The sequence below is a fragment of the Cebidichthys violaceus genome, unplaced genomic scaffold (assembly GCF_023349555.1).
Source record: "Cebidichthys violaceus isolate CVI_PGR_0920_01 unplaced genomic scaffold, fCebVio1.0.p SCAF_1, whole genome shotgun sequence".
Taxonomy (NCBI): domain Eukaryota; kingdom Metazoa; phylum Chordata; class Actinopteri; order Perciformes; family Stichaeidae; genus Cebidichthys; species Cebidichthys violaceus.
In genome coordinates this window covers 15114982-15135343 of record NW_027176262.1, presented here as the reverse complement: position 1 = coordinate 15135343, position 20362 = coordinate 15114982, and the positions used below count along the sequence as shown (strand labels likewise).

Sequence of the window (20362 nt, the reverse complement as noted above, 5' to 3'; positions counted from 1 at the left end):
AAATACCCAATCGTCACCATTTAAAAAAATTGTTAATGAGGGAATTTAATTATTTTGCCTTATTAGAGAATGGGATCCCAAATGTCATGAAATGTATTTGATAAAACATGAATTGAAAGCTGAATGTTCTTCAATCTGATTAAATATTGGATATATCTTGTCCAGCTGGTATGAGAAGGACGTGTCGCTGATTTCCTGGTCAACATTAAACAGATCTAGCCAATAGAAAGTCATTCCCTTACCGGTGTCCCCCATTAGACCTTATTTCAGAATAAATATGTACGATATTCAACAATTAGAAACAAATAATTTTTTGATCCCATTTGAATTGTGCAATGATTTAAATATTACCCTTATATTTAAAAGAACATTTTGCTAGTCAAGAAAGTTGCAGTTTATTGTAGGTTTGTTGTAGTAACATTTAGTTTTGTGTGAAACCATGAAAATCCAAATACTATCCAAATATCAAATATTTTTATCAGCCGGGAAGTGAAAGAACAAGCAAGACCTGTTTTTTTGTGTAAATACCTATTCCAGTTATGAAACTTTTTGTCTCTCACCATTCACTTCATTATATATTTTTTCTGAAATATGGTCCCAGGGTGGTCCACCAGAAGGGGCGGGACTTTGCCTCTCTATAGGGTTGTAAAGGCTTTGATATCCTTTTTGGCCTTGTGGAGGGAGGGTAATGAATGAGTCACACCAAATAGCGCACTGAGGGCAGTAGCTCAAATTTACTCCCCAATTAACTCAGACAGGGTGTCAAAAATCTCTGTCCAATATTTGACAAACAATGCACATACGATGTATATGTTTACACTATATGAGCCCGTGCCCTACACATTTAGGGTCTGTTTACCCTTTTTTTACATCTCCATCCAAATCTCTTGTAGTAAATCCTTCTCCAGATCCTCCCCCAAAAATCTTTTGTGGAGTTCAGTGAGAGTCACTGAACTTGGTTGTATATAACAGAAAATTAACCTTTTAGAATTGTGATAGGTTTAAGGAAACTATCAAGGGATGTACCACTGGGTAGGTTGGGAAACTCCAGAACATATTGTGAACAAATCTGCTAACCTGTAAGTATCTAAAAAAAACTGTTGCTCAGGGAGTAAAACGTATTTCAAAAGGTTACAAAGACATTATCAAGATACAGGTCTTGATTCAAACCAAGAAGGCAACATCGACTAGGGATGGAGGAAAAACATTATAAACTAATAAATAATGACTAGAAGCCAGAATGTTGCTGATTTTGCAAAACTTTTAACCAACATTTTATTGGCATTAGGAGAAAAAGATGAGTAAATAGGTGAACATTCTAGAACCTTCAATGAGATGAGATGGGGGAAGTTGGCATCCAGAGCCAGCCGATAAGGATTGGATCAAAAATAAAAATAAAAAATTTAATCTTAATGTTGGCAGCCTAATAATAGAGCCTAAAAATTGTTAGAACCCTTAATCCAAGTGGCCTTGGTCTCTGCAAATATGATATACATCATCTGGAAACCTTCTTACTCCAGATAAACTCTAGGATCCGACCTAATCTGAGAAGATCTGAGGGAGGAAAATTAGTATGCATGGGAAGAGAATGGATATTAAATTTTACCGAATTAGCTAGAGATAGGTTAAGGACAGACAACCGTTATTAATCAAAATGTTGGGCAACCTTAGATGTAGAGAATGGTGTAGAGGATGTAGAGGATGGTTTAATATATCCAAATACTTGACAGAAACAGACCAGAAACAAGCAAGTTGGAAATGAACAAAGGATCTTCAGTTCTAAACCATATATGTTTGTACAAGGGGGTATAACATGGGGGTTAGATTGTAGTGCTGCTGACAAGGGTTCAATGGCAATGGCAAATAGTAGGGGACTCAAAGGACAACTCAGTGTTGTGTATCTGTAAAGACAAAAGTAATCAGAGTGAATAATATTTTTGATAATTGAAGCTTGTGGTAATGAAAATAGCAGCTTAGTCCATGAAAGAAAAGTCCTCCTAAAGCCAAATTTCTCTTAAATGTAGGAAGTAATACCGTTTTACTCTTAATATCATTTTACCTTTTTCAGCTTTTAAGGGTAAGCTTTGTGGGTTGTTGGGTGGGATGTAGAGGGGTTGTAGATAATATTAAACAGATGTCTGAGGTTGGAACAGGAATGCCTATTTCTAATAAACCCATTGGTAAAATAATAAGTGGAAGAGTAGATTCCAGGTAAAAAGCCATCAGTTTTGATAATAAGGTCCACATTAAGCAAACTTACAGGCCACTAAGAGATACAGGCTAGGGGGTCTTTTTTCAAAGGCAGAGATAGAGGTTTGAATAAGAGTTTGGGGATGGCAATCCAAATTATATGATCTGTGAACCTATCCAGAAGTAGGGAGACCAGCTTATGCCAACTTTCTTATCGAACTCTAATGGACCATCTGGTTCTTGGCTCTCCCCGCTTTGTAGGGATGTCATAACAGCATGTAGTACTTCAATAATGATCTTTTAATTTCTCAGCTATACGGTTTGTTCAATAGAGGATATTCAAAACCATCAAAAAACTATCAATGTTGGGAGTGGTAGAATTATGATCAGATGACTAAAGAGACATGTAAAATTCCTTAAATACCATATTCATTTCTTCTGATATTTAGTCAGATGCGGAAGCAGCAAAAAATTTTGGTGCAAAACTTTTGACCAACCCTCCCTCACTGGAGTCAGAAAAAAACTGGAAAAAAACCTGTGTTCCGTCATCGGGGGTTCCATAGGGAGAGTAAAGTCACACACTGACTTAATATCAGGGTTCCGTCAAACAAAGAGTGGAAACTGAATATCACACTATTTCAGCCATTGTGGGACAGGTTTGGGTCAGCAGAGGTGAGGTGGAGATTGCACAATGAGCAATATGGTTCTCCATGAACACACGGGACCACCCTCCTCAAGGAGTGGATGCGTTCTCTGACTGACCCTTGCCCAGAGTTCTCCTGTACGCATTTCCACAAATTCCTCTAATTCATTGCCTCTTAGCACACATTCCGGAAGAGAATCTAACAGTCATTCTGGTGGAAAACTCTGGAGGTTTAGATCCAACGTCTTGTCACAGGCCTCTCGTGTTAACCTACCTTCAAACATTCACGGATAACAATTTGCCCCCCTCAACACTTAAAGCTTCTTCCTGCCATTAAAGGCTAGGGAGAGAGAGAGGTTTTTGCGCATCTCTTGGTAAAGAGCTTTTTGAAAGGAGCCAGACAGCCAAGAGCGTGAAAATATCTTCATGACTGTTCATGCACTCGGGGCTACCTCTATGCTCATAGAATCTTGAGTTACAATATGTAACTAATGTTTTAGCATTGCATGCCTGCTTGCCTGCCTGGCTCACACACACAGAGAAAAGAGAGAGAGAGAGAGAGAGAGAGAGAGAGAGAGAGAGAGAGAGAGACAGGTTGCAGACTCTCTGGCTCCAAAGCAGAAGATCTCTGTGATTGCAGAAATTATGCAGACAGAAAGGAGAAAAGATTAAGGTGCAGTGTAGTGTGGATTTGGTTTGACATGCATGAAGATTGTGTTGTGCTTACATGTTGTTTGTTGTGTGTGTGTGTGTGGGTGTGGGTGTGGGTGTGGGTGTGGGTGTGTGTGTGTGTGTGTGTGTGTGTGTGTGTGTGTGTGTGTGTGCGTGTGTGCGTGTGCGTGTGCGTGTGCGTGTGCGTGTGTGCGTGTGCGTGTGGGTGTGCGTGTGTTTGTGACCTTAAACCAGCTGATCTGCTGGAACCCAGAGGTGCTGTTGTGTAATTGGTTTTCATTTTGGTAGAAATGTTTGGCTGAATCTATTGTTACAGTAAAACCAGTTGCATGATTTTCAGTTTGGAAAATTGTTTTATATATCTTTTCTGACCACTCAAAGTCAACATTCACCCATTCACACACTAATGGCAGAGGCTGCCATGCAAGGTGCCTACAGCCTATCAGGATCTAGACTAATGTGCATTCATACACCAATTTGTGGTTGCCAAGGTCACTTCCAGATGCAGACTAGAGAAGCACGGGATCAAACTGCTGATCTTCTGATTAGCAAGGCTATAGATGACACATCAGCAAAAATAAGATGCAAAATGTGGTACTCGCACTATATTGAATCCCATCTTTTTACATATTGTGAGAATTGCAGTATGGTACAATGGTATTTCAGATTTTAAATGCATATACTTAAATGTACTTAAATTACTAATGTCAGTTTTTTACCATTTTTTGGATAAATATCACTGCCGCATTAATATGTATGTTGCATATAACTTCTGTAGATGTTTTTAACTCCTTTAAATACTGTGGGATAGTTTAACTTACAGCACTGTATCAAATTCCATCATCATAGATCATCATGTGTTTGTAGCATCACTGTCCTGTGAGAATCACATACCTCTAATAGGTCAACTTTTCATGAGCTCAGAAAAACAGCAGTTTTCAGCTTTGTCACAATGCATTTTGCCACTAATCCAAGAGGTTTTTTTAAAAGTTTATTTGTTTTAAGATTAACAACTTTCTCAAACATCAAGTCACATTTTCTCCTTCAGTTCCTCACAGACGTTCAAATTCACCAAATTTGGAGATACATGGTTTTCACTGTACATGAAAGTTACGATAAAGTGTAATCTGAAAAATAACTAGTAACTATAGCTGTCAGACAAATGTAGTGGAGTAAATAGTACAATGTTAGTCTCTGAGATGAGTAGATTTAAATGAAGTTGCATGAAATGGAAATTCTCAAGTAAAGTACCTCTAATTTAAGTACAGTACTTAAAGAGGAACAAAGTAAATGGACTTTGTTCATCCACCGGTTTTGACCTTAGTTTGCTCTTATTGCAGAAATAGATCAAGCTTCATATATTTGATTCAGGCCAAATGTCTGGATTGGCCCCCATCCTGATCCTACATATCAGCTTATTATTGCAGAGTTGGTACAACTGTGAATATTGCTGCATCCCTCGATTTACTTGGTAACTAAAAGAGCCTTAAACCTGTGTTTGTTTTTTTGCATGCAGGTCCTTTCGACGGACGTGGTGTGACCTTGCTGGAAGTATGTGGTAGCTGGCCGGAGAGCTTCGGCATACCGCGACACAACATTGGGTCGGCAGACGCCAGTGACGAAGGCCTCCGAGAGAGACTGGCAGATGCCATGTCTGAGTCCCCCTCCAGGGATATAGTAGGATCTGCTACAGGTCAGCCGAGACAATACAAAACATGCATGCACACACACAAACACTTCACATGAACAGGCTCCTTTTCACAGCTGCTATATCTTGTGGTCAGACAGCCCTTTCTGACAGGGAACTGAAGCTGTTTTATTGCTCCCTTCATAGCCCTAAGACTCCATTGACAAAGACAATGTGTCATTTTACCTCGTAGTACAAGGGAGTGTTCATACAACCCCACTTCAAAAGTTCTAAGTTAATTCAGTTATTTCTAAACTAAGCACAGTCAACGTTGATTCTTAACCATATCTTACTTTGGTAACCTTTCGTCACTGCTTTTGCCAACGTTGCCTCTTATGGTGTGGTTGTGGAAATTGCTTTGTGAAAAACTGAGAAAGGGAGCTTGATGGCACTGAGGTGGTCAAAGGAGGAGATTTGTTTCTTGTTAAACGAATGCCAAAAAAGTTATACTGCAAAGTAAATCTGATCTAAAATGTTGTTCAGTCTACTGCTACAAATTTAGCAAAAACATGATAAAGAGATAAACGAGATAAAGAATCAACCAAGTTTTCTGTCTTCACACACTGTTCTTGATACATTTTCAGTCTGTAAATCAATAAAAAATACTCTCATCTCTTGTCAAGATAAGTCCCCGCTGAGAGTACCTCAAATATTTTTGCATATTCTTGTTGCTAAGAATGTTTTCTGCAACATAAATGTTTACATTTGTGCTACTTCAAAGCAACATATATCCTTAAAATGCTTATGCACTTGGTGCAAAGTGATGTAATACTGAATGATGTTGTAGTAGTGTGAGTCTTTTCACACACAAAAACCACATTGGTGATCTGGATCACTGTCTTTGTTTAATTCCTTATAAATCCCATTATAAACGTCTCCAGCGCAGCTAAGGGTCTTGTTAGGTAGCCTGACTTCCTCACTGTGGCATTACCCAGTATACAGTGCTGCCAGGTCAAGGTCCAGTGATGGATTAGCTCACCATTAGTAATGCGTTCTGGCTGTGTGTGTGTGTGTGTGTGTGTGTGTGTGTGTGTGTGTGTGTGTGTGTGTGTGTGTGTGTGTGTGTGTGTGTGTGTGTGTGTGGGTGTGTGTGTGTATGTATGTGTATTTTGCAAGGTTTTGGCATATCTGAACATGCCTTGCTGTACTTCGAGGCTTCCTGCCTGTATGTGTGTATGTGTGCACAGCAGACATGCCGTTGGCCCCGACAGCCCAAATGGTTAACTCGTTTAGGAAGTGGCAGTGCGCTCTCTTTCTCTTTCCCCCCTTCTTAAGTGAGTGAGTGTGTGTAGGGGGGGTGGGTATGGGGTGGAGTGTAACTCCATAGAGGCAGCCACAGGGGTAGGGTGTGGTGGGGAGGGGTTGGGGTAGAGGAGTGTGTGTGTGTTGGGGGGGTCACAAGGCCCTAATGGATTTAGCATCGACTATCGCCCCCCCAACCATCCCTAGCCATATTCAGTCCAGTCCCCCCCCCAAGCTTAGGACTTAACCTTATTTGTAGCCTCTCTCTCTCTGTCTTTCTCTCCCTCTCTCCCTTTCTCTGTCACTTCCCCTCCCTCTCTGTGTTTCTTCATTACATTAGATTTAAGAGACTCACAGACACCAGTAGTCAGTCGCCTCTTGTTCTTCTTCCCCCAACCCCCCACCCCCAAGTCGCATCTTGACCCGCACAAAATTCATTACTGATCACATTACATCAAAATACAGCCGTGCTACACACACACACGCACACACATATTTCCTGCGCCTTGAGCTGTGCTGAAGACATCATCCACAGGGAATGTGATGGACTTGTTGGTTCCTACATTCATCCATACAGGCAGAGAGGCTTCAGTCTCTTTAGGATAATCTAATAGCACCGCACTTCTGTGCTGTAACATAGGAAGTCCCTGTGTCTGCTGTAAGGAGGAGAGCCATAGATGGCCAGCAGTTGGAATTTAATTTAAAAATAAAGGACCTGGTTGGGTCACTGTTGTCCATGGCCATACCCTCGGTATTTTCTGACTAAAATAACTTGACTTTGGTGCAGCAAAGCTATTGTACAAGGGAAAGATTACCGTCTTGCTTATCTGGTCGCCGTCATTGCTTTTGTGCATATTTGTGTGGGGACGTGGTAAAGTGAATGATCTTGCCATTACTACAAAATCTTTACTCAATGTCAATGTCAATAACTTGAGGTAACCGGACATGCAGTTGAATCCATGTGAAGCGTGATCGAGATAACTAGATAGTTTCACTAGTGGACTGCTTGTAGTTCGATGTAATGCTGGCTAGTTAGTTAGTTACTTTCACCCCTATATGGTGACATGTGTTTACTTTCCTCACTGAGACAGACAGAAATTAAGCTACTGTAAATCAAAGCTCAGCTTTGTGAAGGGAAGAGATACGGGACAAGATAAGGAGACTAAGAGAAAGAGAAAGAGAGGAGGTGAGGGAGATGAGAGAGGAAGAGCAGTTACTGTCCACTGCACCCAGGATAGGATAAGAACCAATTCAAACTGTTACCACCCCATAAACATATATGCTCTTTGTTTAACAAAACAAGATATAGATATATTATTGTAAACCAAATATTTGCTTGAGACACATTTCAATAATTCAAATCCAAAATTATGCAAACTCAACTGCAAAGATTAAATCAATTTCAATACATTTTGGCAGGAGTCGCAGAGAAAGGGACAGGCAGTGAATAAAGAGGGTGAGAGAGAACAGTAGTGTGGATTTAAACATTGTATGTTGTAATTGGCAACATTCATTTTTTTATGTTTTGTGATCATTTTAACCTCCTCTGTACTTCTGGATTGTAGTATGGATCATTCATTGAAACATTTCAACTGATATATTACTGCTTGACAGATCATTTATGCTACTGCCCACTAACAACTAATTCCAATTTTTGCTCTCCAAACGTCTTAAAATGTGTATATTAAGATCAGGGATTAGGGGTACATGCCCCCAAACCACCCCTAGTAAACTCAGTTTTTGGACCTCAGTATTTCTAAAACTCTACATACGGCCATGGTTACAGCATGACGGATGGATACAGTTTGTTTAATTATCTGTTTAATAGAGAACTAATCTGTATTAATACAGGTTCTACAGGAAGAGCTTCAAATACAAACTGTCTTTCCTCTTTGTGGTATCCAGCCATGCAGATACAGTTGTTTTGATTTTATTAGACCAGATTTAAATATTTCCCATCTCAACACTTTTCATTGGAACCACTATCTATCAAAGACATGTTGAAATGAAAGTTGTTTCTGTTCAGGGTGTTACAGATCATTGACAGTAAGAGGGACACTGATCCTGGACAAACAAGAACAAGAACAAGAACAAAATCACTTTCAGGAGAAAACAAATTATAAATATACATATGATACGGTCAAATAAGCCTTATTGATGCCACACAGGGAAATTAAAGTGTCATAGCAGCAGAAGTAAGAACAGATGCATATAGAAAAGGGAAACATGAAATGAACACATGAACTAAAAAAGGTCCTAACACTAACAAATTGTAAATAGTATCCAAAAGTAATAGAGAGAGAGATAATCTCAAATAAATCAACTGTCTGAAAGAACTCAATGGCAAGGGAAATTGAATGTATAATAATTTGTATGATACTGTACGTCTGATAGTTTTCAAATCTGCTGAGGTCTAATTGATCACCATAATGATTATTATAACCAATTTCTTTTTCTTTTTCTTTGTATTTCATGTACATTTCCATCTAATTGATGTGTGTATTTAGTACATAAATATAAAATAATGAAACAGACAGCTTCAATATTTACTGAAGTTCAAAATGCATACAGCTGTTTCAATCAAACACTTTTCAAATTCCAGCACTGTGCAAATTACATTACTATACTGTGTTTAATTGAAAACGGTATGATACAGTACGGTACTGTATATACAATATAGTTCACTAGTTGAAATTATTATTAAGCTATATCCTTAAATATTATTGTGCTGTTTGCAAATACAGTAACTTCAGTAGTGCCAAGAGGTAACTAAGCCACAGCTTGGTTCTGGTTTCACTGTGTTTCTGAAATTATGTTGTAGGCTATTAGTGCCAAACTGGTAGCAGTTTGAAAACAAACATGTTCATAAAATACAGTGTCATAGGAGAATAGTAAAAAGAAAATACATAAAAAAAACATAGTTTGAAAACAATATTTCTGCATGCTGTCATGCCATGTCAAGGACACTACGACACGCAATGTAAGAACTGCCAACCTCGTGTTAGGGGACAATCTGCTCCACCCCCTGAGTCATCTCCACTCAAATGAAGCACACTTCAACGTGTGCTCAACGCATTTCATTCATTAATATTTTATTCATCATCGTATTTGTTACAAATAATGTTGAACTCTTCACATTTCCACTTTCTATTGGAACAAAGCAACGGTCGGACATGGCGTCCCATCCACATATGATCCACAGATGATACGCTCCTCCCTGGATTAAAGTGAGACAAGAAGTTGTGACATTCAATGAATTACTCACAGTTGCTGTATGTACACTTTCAAATGTTTCTGTTGTGAATTGAGCTGTATATGGTGTGTGTAAACCTTCTATGAATGTGTGTGTTAGTGTGTGTGTGTGTGTGTGTGTCTTGACGTGAGACTTAAATGGGCAAAGGCAGATGGTATCTTGCTCAGTGTCTCCATTTGCTGGGAGCTGTGGCCTCGGCGCTTAGACACACACAGCACAAAGGAGCTGCTAGCCTTGAACCTGGTTGCAAACACACATATGGATGCCACACACACTCTTACCTCACCTATACACACATTCCCCTCATCTATTTCTCTGTCAAATGTTTCCGAGCGACTGATGAGTGAATTCTCTGCAAACCTTTCAAACCTTTATATACAATCAGTTTTAACTGACTCTATGTCGTTATTTATGCAATTCCACTGCTATTTATCACAGTTTTTTTCATCTACAAAAACTATTTGCAGTATGATCATTTACAAAAAAAGATTTGGATGGAAACAGCAACAAACAAGACATTTTTCCACCTCTCTATGTTTCTGCTCAGAGGATCTCGGAGCTGGAATGCTCACTGATGTAACAAATCACCGTCTCTCTGACATTCTCCTCCAGCACACACACACACACACACACACACACACACACACACACACACACACACACACACACTCTTTCGCAGATTCACAGGGAAAACAAAGCCTCCAGTCAGGGTAATGGGGCTCTCACGCTAAGGCCGAGACCCAGCGTCGCCAGCTCGGAGGGCAGGTGACACTCACATAGAGCGATGGACGGATGGACGGGAACAGAACACGTAGAAGAGGAGGGGGAGAGAGAGTGAGAGAAACACTGACGACTAAAACACACTGGGGCTGAAATTAGATTTGGCCCCAATGATATAATGTTGCTAACTAGATTTGCCTTATTGGTGCCTGTCCAACATAAATTCCACTGAAGCCATATGGAGAGTGGACCACTGCTCAACACAACCTGGTGTGTCTCAGCTGAGAGTGACTCCAGCTGAGGAACAATGACACTTTCTATGACCGTTTAATGTATACTGTCATTTCACAATATACACATTTTTCGAAGTGGTAGGGTATTTTTATTATACCTCCATCTTTGGTACTGAGTGCTTATAGTGGTGTCATTTACTGTGCATCGGAGGAGTTTTCCAAGGAAAGAGACACCACACACCATTTGTTTATAACAGGAAATGCGAACCACTCCATAACAAGTTGAATCCCTTTGGTGTGGTATTAATCAACCACAGAGGACAGCTAAATAGAGATTTGTCGGTCTTAGCATTTCCACTTTGTACCTGTGACTTATAGTGCTGTCTACATTAGACCAACATCCCATTACTAAAATGGGCTCATGGGTTGTTTTCTGAACCTTTTCCACAAGTATTAGTGCTGTGGATGCATTGTCTATAAAGATAAATAAACAGATCAAAGGCATATGTAAATATAGTGTTCTTTAGACAGACAGACAGATACGTACTTATTAATCCCAGTGGCTCATTTCACTGTTGCAGAAGCTTTGCAAAAGAGAAGAAAATGTGTTCAAAAAACTATACAATACTGAGCAATAACACAGCAATATACAAAACTTAGAGATATACAAGTGAAAATAGCAATATACAATATACAATAATTGTTTTACAATATTCAGTTTTACTGTACATGTACACATTTGTAATGCTGTGAGGTGGACAAGCAGCCAATTGAATTGCTTTAATTCCCCCCCAAAAAAGATAAATGTTAATTATTCAACTTCATAGGCTGTTTGAGGCTTTTGTGTAGTTATCACAGCTGGTCCTTCATTAAGTCAGTTATTTTAAGTCTGTATACCGAGAACTTTTGCCTTTGGGTAGGTAAATGAAATCCCATGTGTTCATTTAATTTACTGTTAACAAAACTGGTAGAAGATGAAGTGTTTCTATCTACCGTTTCTGAAGGGTTTCTTTTTGCTGCCTTTAATATCTGTTGATCCAGAAAAGGGTTAGCAGTACAATATGCATCTCATCAACTTGAACAAAACAGAACTTGAAATTGAATTTACTGTCGTACTTTTACTTATTCATCTATTATTGTTTCATTTTCACAAGCTGTGTTTGATTAAGAACAGGATATTTATGAGGTTTGTTTACTTTGGTTCTTTCAAGACTCTTACTGTAAATTAGATTTCAGGTAGCATTAAAAATGTCTTAATAATGTCCTGATATGAGCCAACAATCTATGACTCACAGTATTTTCACAACTCATAGTGAAACTGGATCATTATTTAGATGAAATATCCTGTAGTCATGGTGCCAACGGCGCTCCGTTTGTTTTTCATGTTGCTGTACTGAGCAGTGAATGTGTTGGGTTTAGTTTGGTTGATTGATGAGTTAAGGGTGCCGGGGACCACCCACAGCCACTGGGTCATAACCAGCTCTGTGTGTTGGATCCAAGCTCAAAGAAACTGGGAGTAATAATAATAACAATAATAGGAATAATAGTAAGACTGTCTGAACAGCACAGAACTCAGCTGGCTCTCTCAACGCTCGACTCAAGACAAATATTTAGGGGAGCCTTATCAGCACCGAAAGGTTGAGAGCTTTTCTGTGTGTGCGTGTGTGTGTGTGTGTGTGTGTGTGTGTGTGTGTGTGTGTGTGTGTGTGTGTGTGTGTGTGTGTGTGTGTGTGTGTAAATGCAAGTGTGTCAATGTATGTGTGGGCCTGTATGGTATTAGCTACACCCTTTACATACATGTGTTGAAAGGACATTTACTTGTGTGTGTATGTACACGTGTTTGCAATTACTTGAGTTTGTGTGGACGCATGTGTTGATGGATATGTGTTTCTATCAACTACCTAATATCTACATATGGTCGAATATATACTTGTGTGTTTGTGTGTATTTCCTTGACAGACCTGTCCTACCTCTTAAAATGTTCTTGTGTTTGTGAGCTAGCAGGCGGTGGTCCAAACAAGCACCCTGACTCAATAATTGGTCATTTGCTGTTGGAAGCTTTACTGTAGGCTTCTGGCTGGGTGACATACTGTATGTCGGCTTTGATGTTAACACTTCAGAAAAAAAACATTAGCTCTGCTTCCATATGCTGCTGTGTGTGTGTGTGTGTGTGTGTGTGTGTGTGTGTGTGTGTGTGTGTGTGTGTGTGTGTGTCTGTGTGTGTGTGTGTGTGTGTGTGTGTGTGTGTGTGTGTGTGTGTGTGTGTGCGCATCTGTGTGTGCGTGTGCGTGCGTGTGCACGCACAAAGTCTATAAAGGTTTATGACAGGATAGTCATAGACCTTCCTGTCATAGAAGGTCTATGGCAGGATAGTAAAAATGTATTAATGTAATTGCTGTAGATTGAGGGTGCCCCTCTCTAACACAGATCTGTGTGTATTAACATGCATTGTGAACATATGTGAGCACCTAACCCTAAAGAGGCGACACGCTTATCTCTCTCACTCCATTTGCTAATCAATATTACATTAAACGGCATTGTGCTTTAGTAGCATGCTATTTTTCCATTTGGACCAAGTGTTTTTTTTCCATTTGATGAATGTGCACTGTATATTAGAACAACCTATCAAATATAGTGCCTTAATGTTTTAATGCCACTGGACTCTGCTAAGAGCCTGTAATCTACCGTATGCATCTAACCAGTGTTGGGCTCCTGACTGGAAAAATGCAATACATTACTCATTACTGTTACTCATTTCTAAAGTACCATAATTGCTTTAGTTATTAGTCCCTGTGGGCAGTAATTGGTTCATCTACTTTACTGTTTTTCTGTTGAATTTCCAGATTTGGGGCATGTCTTCAAAACAGCCTGGATGATGTATGTCCATATAGTCTAAGTCTATGTGACTGATTTGAAAACTGCTTCTGTCATCATTTCTTCCAGAAGGTCAACGACTTCATCATTTAGTCAGAGTGGTAGGAATACACCCATGTAGGGAGATGTCTACCTGTTCCCAATCACAGTAGTAGGAGCCTTCACACACAAAAAGTCTGTGTATGGACATTTATTGGCATATGACATGGACTTAGAATAGTAGGCGATTTACCAGGCTCTGCTTGTGGAGTGTGAAAGGTACAGTGTCTCATACTTCAAGGGGCCTGTTCATTCAACATGCGTGATGCTGCTGGTTGAACATCACTGTGTTTGTAATGTTGTCTCAGGTGTGGGTACTGCTGTTAAAGCTGTGCTTCATACTGTTTAAGGTGTGCATAATGCTGGTGTTGGGACCATATAGACCACACAAAGCACATATGATTGGAGGGTCCAACTGTATTTATATCAAATGTTGCCATACAATTGAACTCATGCCAGAATAGCTATGTGCACCGTATTAAGTCCCAGTCCATGCATAACGGGGCCTCACACCAACCATGACACCCACTGTGTTATTGATTAATAACGTATGGCACAGACTAATCACACTCCAGTCGCAGGCAAAGGGCGTTATTTTTCCTTACAACATGGGGCAGACTGAAGTATCCCTGTTGTACAGTACCAGGGTCACTTAACAGCAAAAAACTACGCCTTTTATTTTCATATTTTGGGGAAATGTATCCTATAAATTCAGTCTTCAACAAGCAGGAAAAACCATAAGTATGTTGTCAGTCACCCAAAGACCAAAGATCACAATCAATCAATTTGGTAACATACTCAGCTACGGATAGTCACTAGTATTGTTTAAAGACGGCTAAACTTGAACTGATAATGTGTTAATAAAATTCAATATTTTATATTTAGCCAAGCAGCTGTATTCCGATCATAGATAACATGACCATTCTTACAATAGGTAGTGGTGGTTTGCTTCAAACATGGTGTCAATATGCTTCTTTTGTCACTTCACAATGAAGTAGCTGATTTTCTATGATCTCCATTGAAGCCTGAAGCCATGCAAACGAGCTGCACAAGAGGAAAAAAACAGGTAATTTTATTCCCCTATTGTATAAAAATGAATAGCCTTTTTAAGTTTTGCTATTATATAAATCATTCCATAGAAAACATCATTAATTGGTCTATTAAGGAAACATGGAAACTAGACTGCACGCCTGTTCAGACAGCTGTGTGATTTAATGGTGGTACAATACTTCCTGTATTTGAATTGGCCGCGTTCTCCATTCACACAAAGCCAGGCTATTATCCATCCTGCCGACTGACTGGTTTCTCTGCTATTCAGCCTTGTTTTAGTACACTGATACCCATCATAAGAGCAACAGCACAGAGAAGGGTTGAGGGATGGGGGTGGTGCGCAGGCTTGGAAGTCCTTCTTTTCCTATAAATCAGTACAGACATGTGCTGGCTTCAATTCTACACATACACACATCATCATACAGTCACATACAAACAAGAATAACATGCATACAAGCCTTGTACACTTGTTTAGTTTCTTGCAGTGTCTCGCTGACTTTCAGATTGTCTTACTGAAGTTCATAACATACTGTAAGCATGCAAACCACTGAAGACAAGTGTCTCTGAGAAGAAGCATATTTGGGTTAGAGTTAAAAACTTGATTTGGGTAGCCTGTTGTTGAAGTTTAGTGTCTATAATGTGTCACCAAATAGTTGTGATTTTCAATAGGGCGTAGTATTCTTATATTTTGTTTGCTTCAAGTTATGATATGATATTCCAGTTTTGGGACAATTTTCACAAAATCATACTTCAACCAACATTAACATGTTTTTACTCTTTTAAGGAAGTCAAAGTTGTAATATGTTTTGTTAGTGTAAGTAATTTAGATCAGGTACTATTCTATTAAAGTATAAGCAAACAAGACTTTGAATCAGACCAGATATCCAGCACCAGCTTTAATTTATTATCTCGTAGATATGCCAATGATACGCATTCTGTCTGGACAGGTCAGGTCAGTTAAGCAAAGGTCAGGTTTAACACTTAATGTCTGCATTTTATATTAACTTTATGGTGCCATCACACCCACAAAACATCATAGTGAGATCGGTTCATTTCAGTGGAACTACCCAGATCAGCGGATCTGTGTGAATCTTTTGCATTTGCAACTCGGGTGAACTTTGACGAGCAAATTCGCGACACATGAATTGTTAATTGTCCACACTAGCAAGTTTTTTGGCAGGCTGTAGTGTTAGGGATTAGCTATGCAGGGAAAGTATTTTGCCCACTAGCCATAAATTTCAAGATTTAAGATGTTTATAATCACTTATCAGATATGAACTGTGCCTCCCCACACATCCATCATACGGTCACTGACCTGCTGTGGTCTAACAGCCACCGGTAGAGATGAATTTACAGCACATCAGTGAGAAATGCTGGCCAATGGAAGACAAGGAAAAGACATCGGAGAGCTGCATGTGTCTGCTTTTGGTTTCCCCAAGCAATCTGAACTTAATAGTTTAGGTTTTCAACATGCCAGTCTGATTTGTCATGAACTCAAAGTCCTTTCAGTATGTCCAGAAAGCTGGCTGGATAAATAATGAATCAGACATGCTTTCTCAAAATGTGACTGCAGCCATCCATTGAAGTCTTTCTCAGTCTAACGTTGGCGTGGATATGGCCAGTCTTTACCCTACCAGCTTCCATGTATGTACAGCTGCATGTATATTGTACACAGCATAATTGTGACTATGATCTCAATAGCCGGCCTAATGTACAGACTCAAAGACTCACGCTATGGACCACACACACACACACACACACCATTTGGATACTTGACTAACTCAAAACTATTAGTTAATCATTTTGTGACATGCCCAGAGGGCCATGTTGTCCCCTCGCTTTAACCAAAGAGAGAGAAGAAAGCGAGAGAGAGAGCAAATGAGTACACTCTCTCCCTGAAAGCTACTCAGCACTGCCGTGACAGACAGAAAGAACAAACGCAGGGAGTTAGGGGGGGGGGGGGGGGGGGGGAGACGTCAGGAACTGAGTGAAAGAACAGAAAAGGGAATGTGAGGCTGGCTGGGGCCGGAGAGTATGGTGCTGAGAGAAGAGACGACGAGTGTGAAAGCAGAGTGTGGTCATTATATCTGCCCTTCAGCGCTGCCCTCCTCCCAACCTCTCTCTCTCTCTCTCTCTCTCTCTCTCTCTCTCTCTCTCTCTCTCTCTCTCTCTCTCTCTCTCTCTCTCTCCCTCTCTCCACATTGCCAGGCGAGAGTTTGAGCGTAATATGCGGCGACAGTGTGAGACGATGAAGAATAATTCCTGTATTCAGAGCTGCCACCGCTCGCCCCTCCTCCTCTTCATCCTCCTCCTCCTCATCCTCTCTCTCAACTCCACTGACAAGTCAGGCCTGGATATCATTGTATCATTTATCCCAGCCTCGCCTCTGCCACTCTGCCTCGTTTGCCCAGAGGGAAGTGTGAAAAGTGTGCGTGTGTGAGAGAGAGTGAGTGTGTGTGTGTATATGTGTCTATGCGTGTTAGTGTCACTATGCGCTTGTGTGTATGGTGCTCTAGCTGACTGCAAATGGGCTTTTGTAGAGTTTTTTGGAGACTGCACTTAACAGCTCGCTCAAGGGAGACACACACACATAGACACACACACAAGGGGCTGTAAGGGTTCACAGAAAAGGAGGGCAAGTAAGAGCAGAAAGAGAGAGAGAGAATTATGGCGAGAAAGAAAAAGAGAGAGATGTGAGAGTGGAAGGAAGCGCTTTTTAAAGCCCTGTTCCCCTGTCTGTTTTGGCTCGGTCGGACAACAAGAGGGCCGGAGACACACTTTGTGTTGAGTATCAGAAATGGTCTCTGGCTGAGGGCGATCAACTTCACCCAATCTGCTTCACCACCGGCGGCGGTGGCACGCAGCAAAACACTTGTCGCTGCTGCTTCTGTCGCGCTGCTGACTGGAGCAAGTAACTCGCCTTGATCTGTGACCCGTCACTCAAACTGCATCCAGGCCATTTTCTCCAAACTGTCGCTCCAGCTGATACTAGAGACATCCATTATGTGATGCTTGAGTGGTTTGGACTTCGGACTATGTGGTGTAAAGTTACAGAACACACCCTGTGATCTTGTACATTATATATTATAAATTAACAATTGCATCAGAATTACAATATTAACTTGCACAAAGGCACTATTCCTTCATCCTATTTTGTGTCAAATGACAATTTTGTGCACTAGTGTGATGCTAAGCAATGGTTTTTGAATGTGAATAAGAAGCAAGAGATTATGTTTGACCCAAGAGCAGAGAGTTGAACCGGTTGTTATAATAATACATGGCCAATCTATCGCTCAAGTCAGCTCTTGCTGATGCACTTTTGGAACCAATGTTAAATAACTTTACTTTTGGCTGAATCAGTTGCTTCACTTTTGACAAAGACTTACGGTTTTTGGTGAGAGCAGAATAATACTGTATCTTCCATCCATCCATTATTCGTAACCGCTCATCCTTCTCAGGATCCCAGCTGATGATACTATATCTTGGTCCAGCAATTTGTCAGTACAATGTCTTGTGTCCGTCTTGTGCAGCCTTCAAGATTATCTCAACTTCTGCAGGTACTCTCGATGCAGCCTGCACTTACACTGCACGATAAAATATAGTATGGTCCACATGTCCTTCATTCTGACTCCAGCCTTTACTTACTGAAAGGAGCCTTAGGGCCTCGATGCATCGGAACCCCCCCCCCCCCCCCCCCCCCCCCCCTCCCTACACACCTTTTTGACATTGGGGGGACTCTGTCCGAAACCAGCAATCTACGCTGTCAAAGTCTTTCTTCATAGCACACACAATGACTTCCATCATGTTTTTGTGTATACAACTAAGTGCAACACCATGAATACCTTAAAGGGGAGACTGACCATAAATATGCGGCGTTGTGTTGAGACTACAAAGACATGCAAAAGACATTGAATTCTTAAAGATCCAGGGAGGAGGCTGGATGCAGAGACACTATGACAGGCTTTTCCCTCCTGCTTTGAGTCTGGCTATTCAGAGCAGGTATAAAAATGTTTGCCTTCAGATGTGGTAGAATTACATGCTGTACGACCTCATTTCAAGCACACTGACCTCTGTTAGATTCTTCAGTGTAAGATAAGCCAAAGATAACGTGTTGCAGGTTGTGTAAGGCCCTGTTCAGACCTGACATTAACATGCATCTTGTGTGATCTAATCTCAAGTGGACATATCTAAGTAAAGGTGTGAATGCACCCAAGATGCATTCACACTCAGATCACTCAGACATTCGGAGGTGGTCTGGGCCGCATGTGGCCACATTCTTTGAGCAGTGTGTACTCGAACGTGTCTTACGCCACATTAAAGGACTGCCTACTCAACTGAGATCTTCTGCATAAGCGTGTACTCATTCGTATTCATATTGACGTGCATAAAGATATATTACCAGTATGTCAAACATCTTTTTTTGGTGTCCCTGGAACATGGCAAGGAATAGACCCAGTCTCTATTGTTTTGCTTTCTTCTTTTTCTTTTAATTTCAGCCAGACTTGGCTCAGGAGGTGAACTGCTGTGTCCCGCTGGTTATAAACAACAACGCATTTGTTCTGTGCAGTCAGTAATGAAGTACGTGTTTATTTGCATGTAGAGAAAGGAAGTGAGATCCGATCACGAGTGGTCACTCAAAACGCATGTGGAGACGAGTGTACTTTTGTTTGGGTACATGATGGAGGACATTTAAAAGAAAAACTTTAGGCTTGAGAAGCTCTTTACAGCATTGAAAGCATTTTAATCAAAAGGGCCAAAAAACATTATTTGAATCATCTTTAATGAATTGACGTGACATGAGTGACATCAAACCACCCAAAGTTAGTATTGCTATCTGTACACATAATGCAAAGGAGATGAGATTTTCTCCCTACTGTGAGATCAGAGGGAAACATTTTTTGGTGGGGAAACTGATTTTTGTGAAGTGGTTCTATTCATCAGTTTTACAGCTTTGTAATCCAGCAAACTGCATCACATATATCATATCACACATTGCAAATTCTGGAACATAGATCACTTATTAGATGGCAGTAAACTCGGTCAACACATACGGTGTTTGTATTCACACACCAGGTCACACTTTAAACAGATAATGTGTTTTTGGGGCTGCATACACACATGTATACACACACTCCTCTCACACCCTGTCATACTGACTCTCATGTATACACATATATCAGACACACACTATCTCTCCTAACATGACCCTGCATGCGGGTGTGTGTATATCAATAAAATATGGTGGCATGAATAAGTGATGAGATACATAATGGAGAGGCAGCCGAGCTGAGCTGAGCCAGGCCAGCTTTCCACAACACTGGAACTTCCTGTCAACAGAATGTCCAACCAAGGACATGTCCTCCTTCTAAGAAATAGATTGGAGAGAAACGAAGAGGAGAAAATAGTAGGATGAATGTTAGCACATTGGGCAGTGGGCTGGATCTTAACATCTCAGAACCTAAAGAGCAATGGCCAATATTTTGGGGATTCTGTAGTACATGCCCAGATTCCCTACATTTCCTATAGCAATCACTGTTCAGGCTGAGCCAGGACACCTGTGCCTACTTAAGGACAGGGTTGAACCATTAATTAGTTGATTTTATCATTTATCATATCTTATCATAACTTTTTTAAGTTCTTGTGAACGCGATATCTCAGAAACGCCTTAAAGGAGTTTCTTCAAATTTGGTACAATCGTCCACCATCAACTAAATGTCATTTTTTTGATCGAGATCTCTTTCTGTCTCAACAACTAGCAA

General features: G+C 40.4%; 1 protein-coding gene across 2 annotated transcripts in view; it reads left to right on the top strand.

Moving 5' to 3' along the window:
* bcas3 (BCAS3 microtubule associated cell migration factor) overlaps nucleotides 1-20362 on the top strand; it is a 333801-nt gene that overhangs the window by 296289 nt on the left and 17150 nt on the right. For both annotated transcript variants that reach the window (XM_068712400.1, XM_068712390.1), the window contains one exon: nucleotides 5022-5198. In XM_068712400.1, the coding sequence (XP_068568501.1) occupies nucleotides 5022-5198 (177 nt within the window). The remainder of the gene's footprint in view (nucleotides 1-5021; nucleotides 5199-20362) is intronic.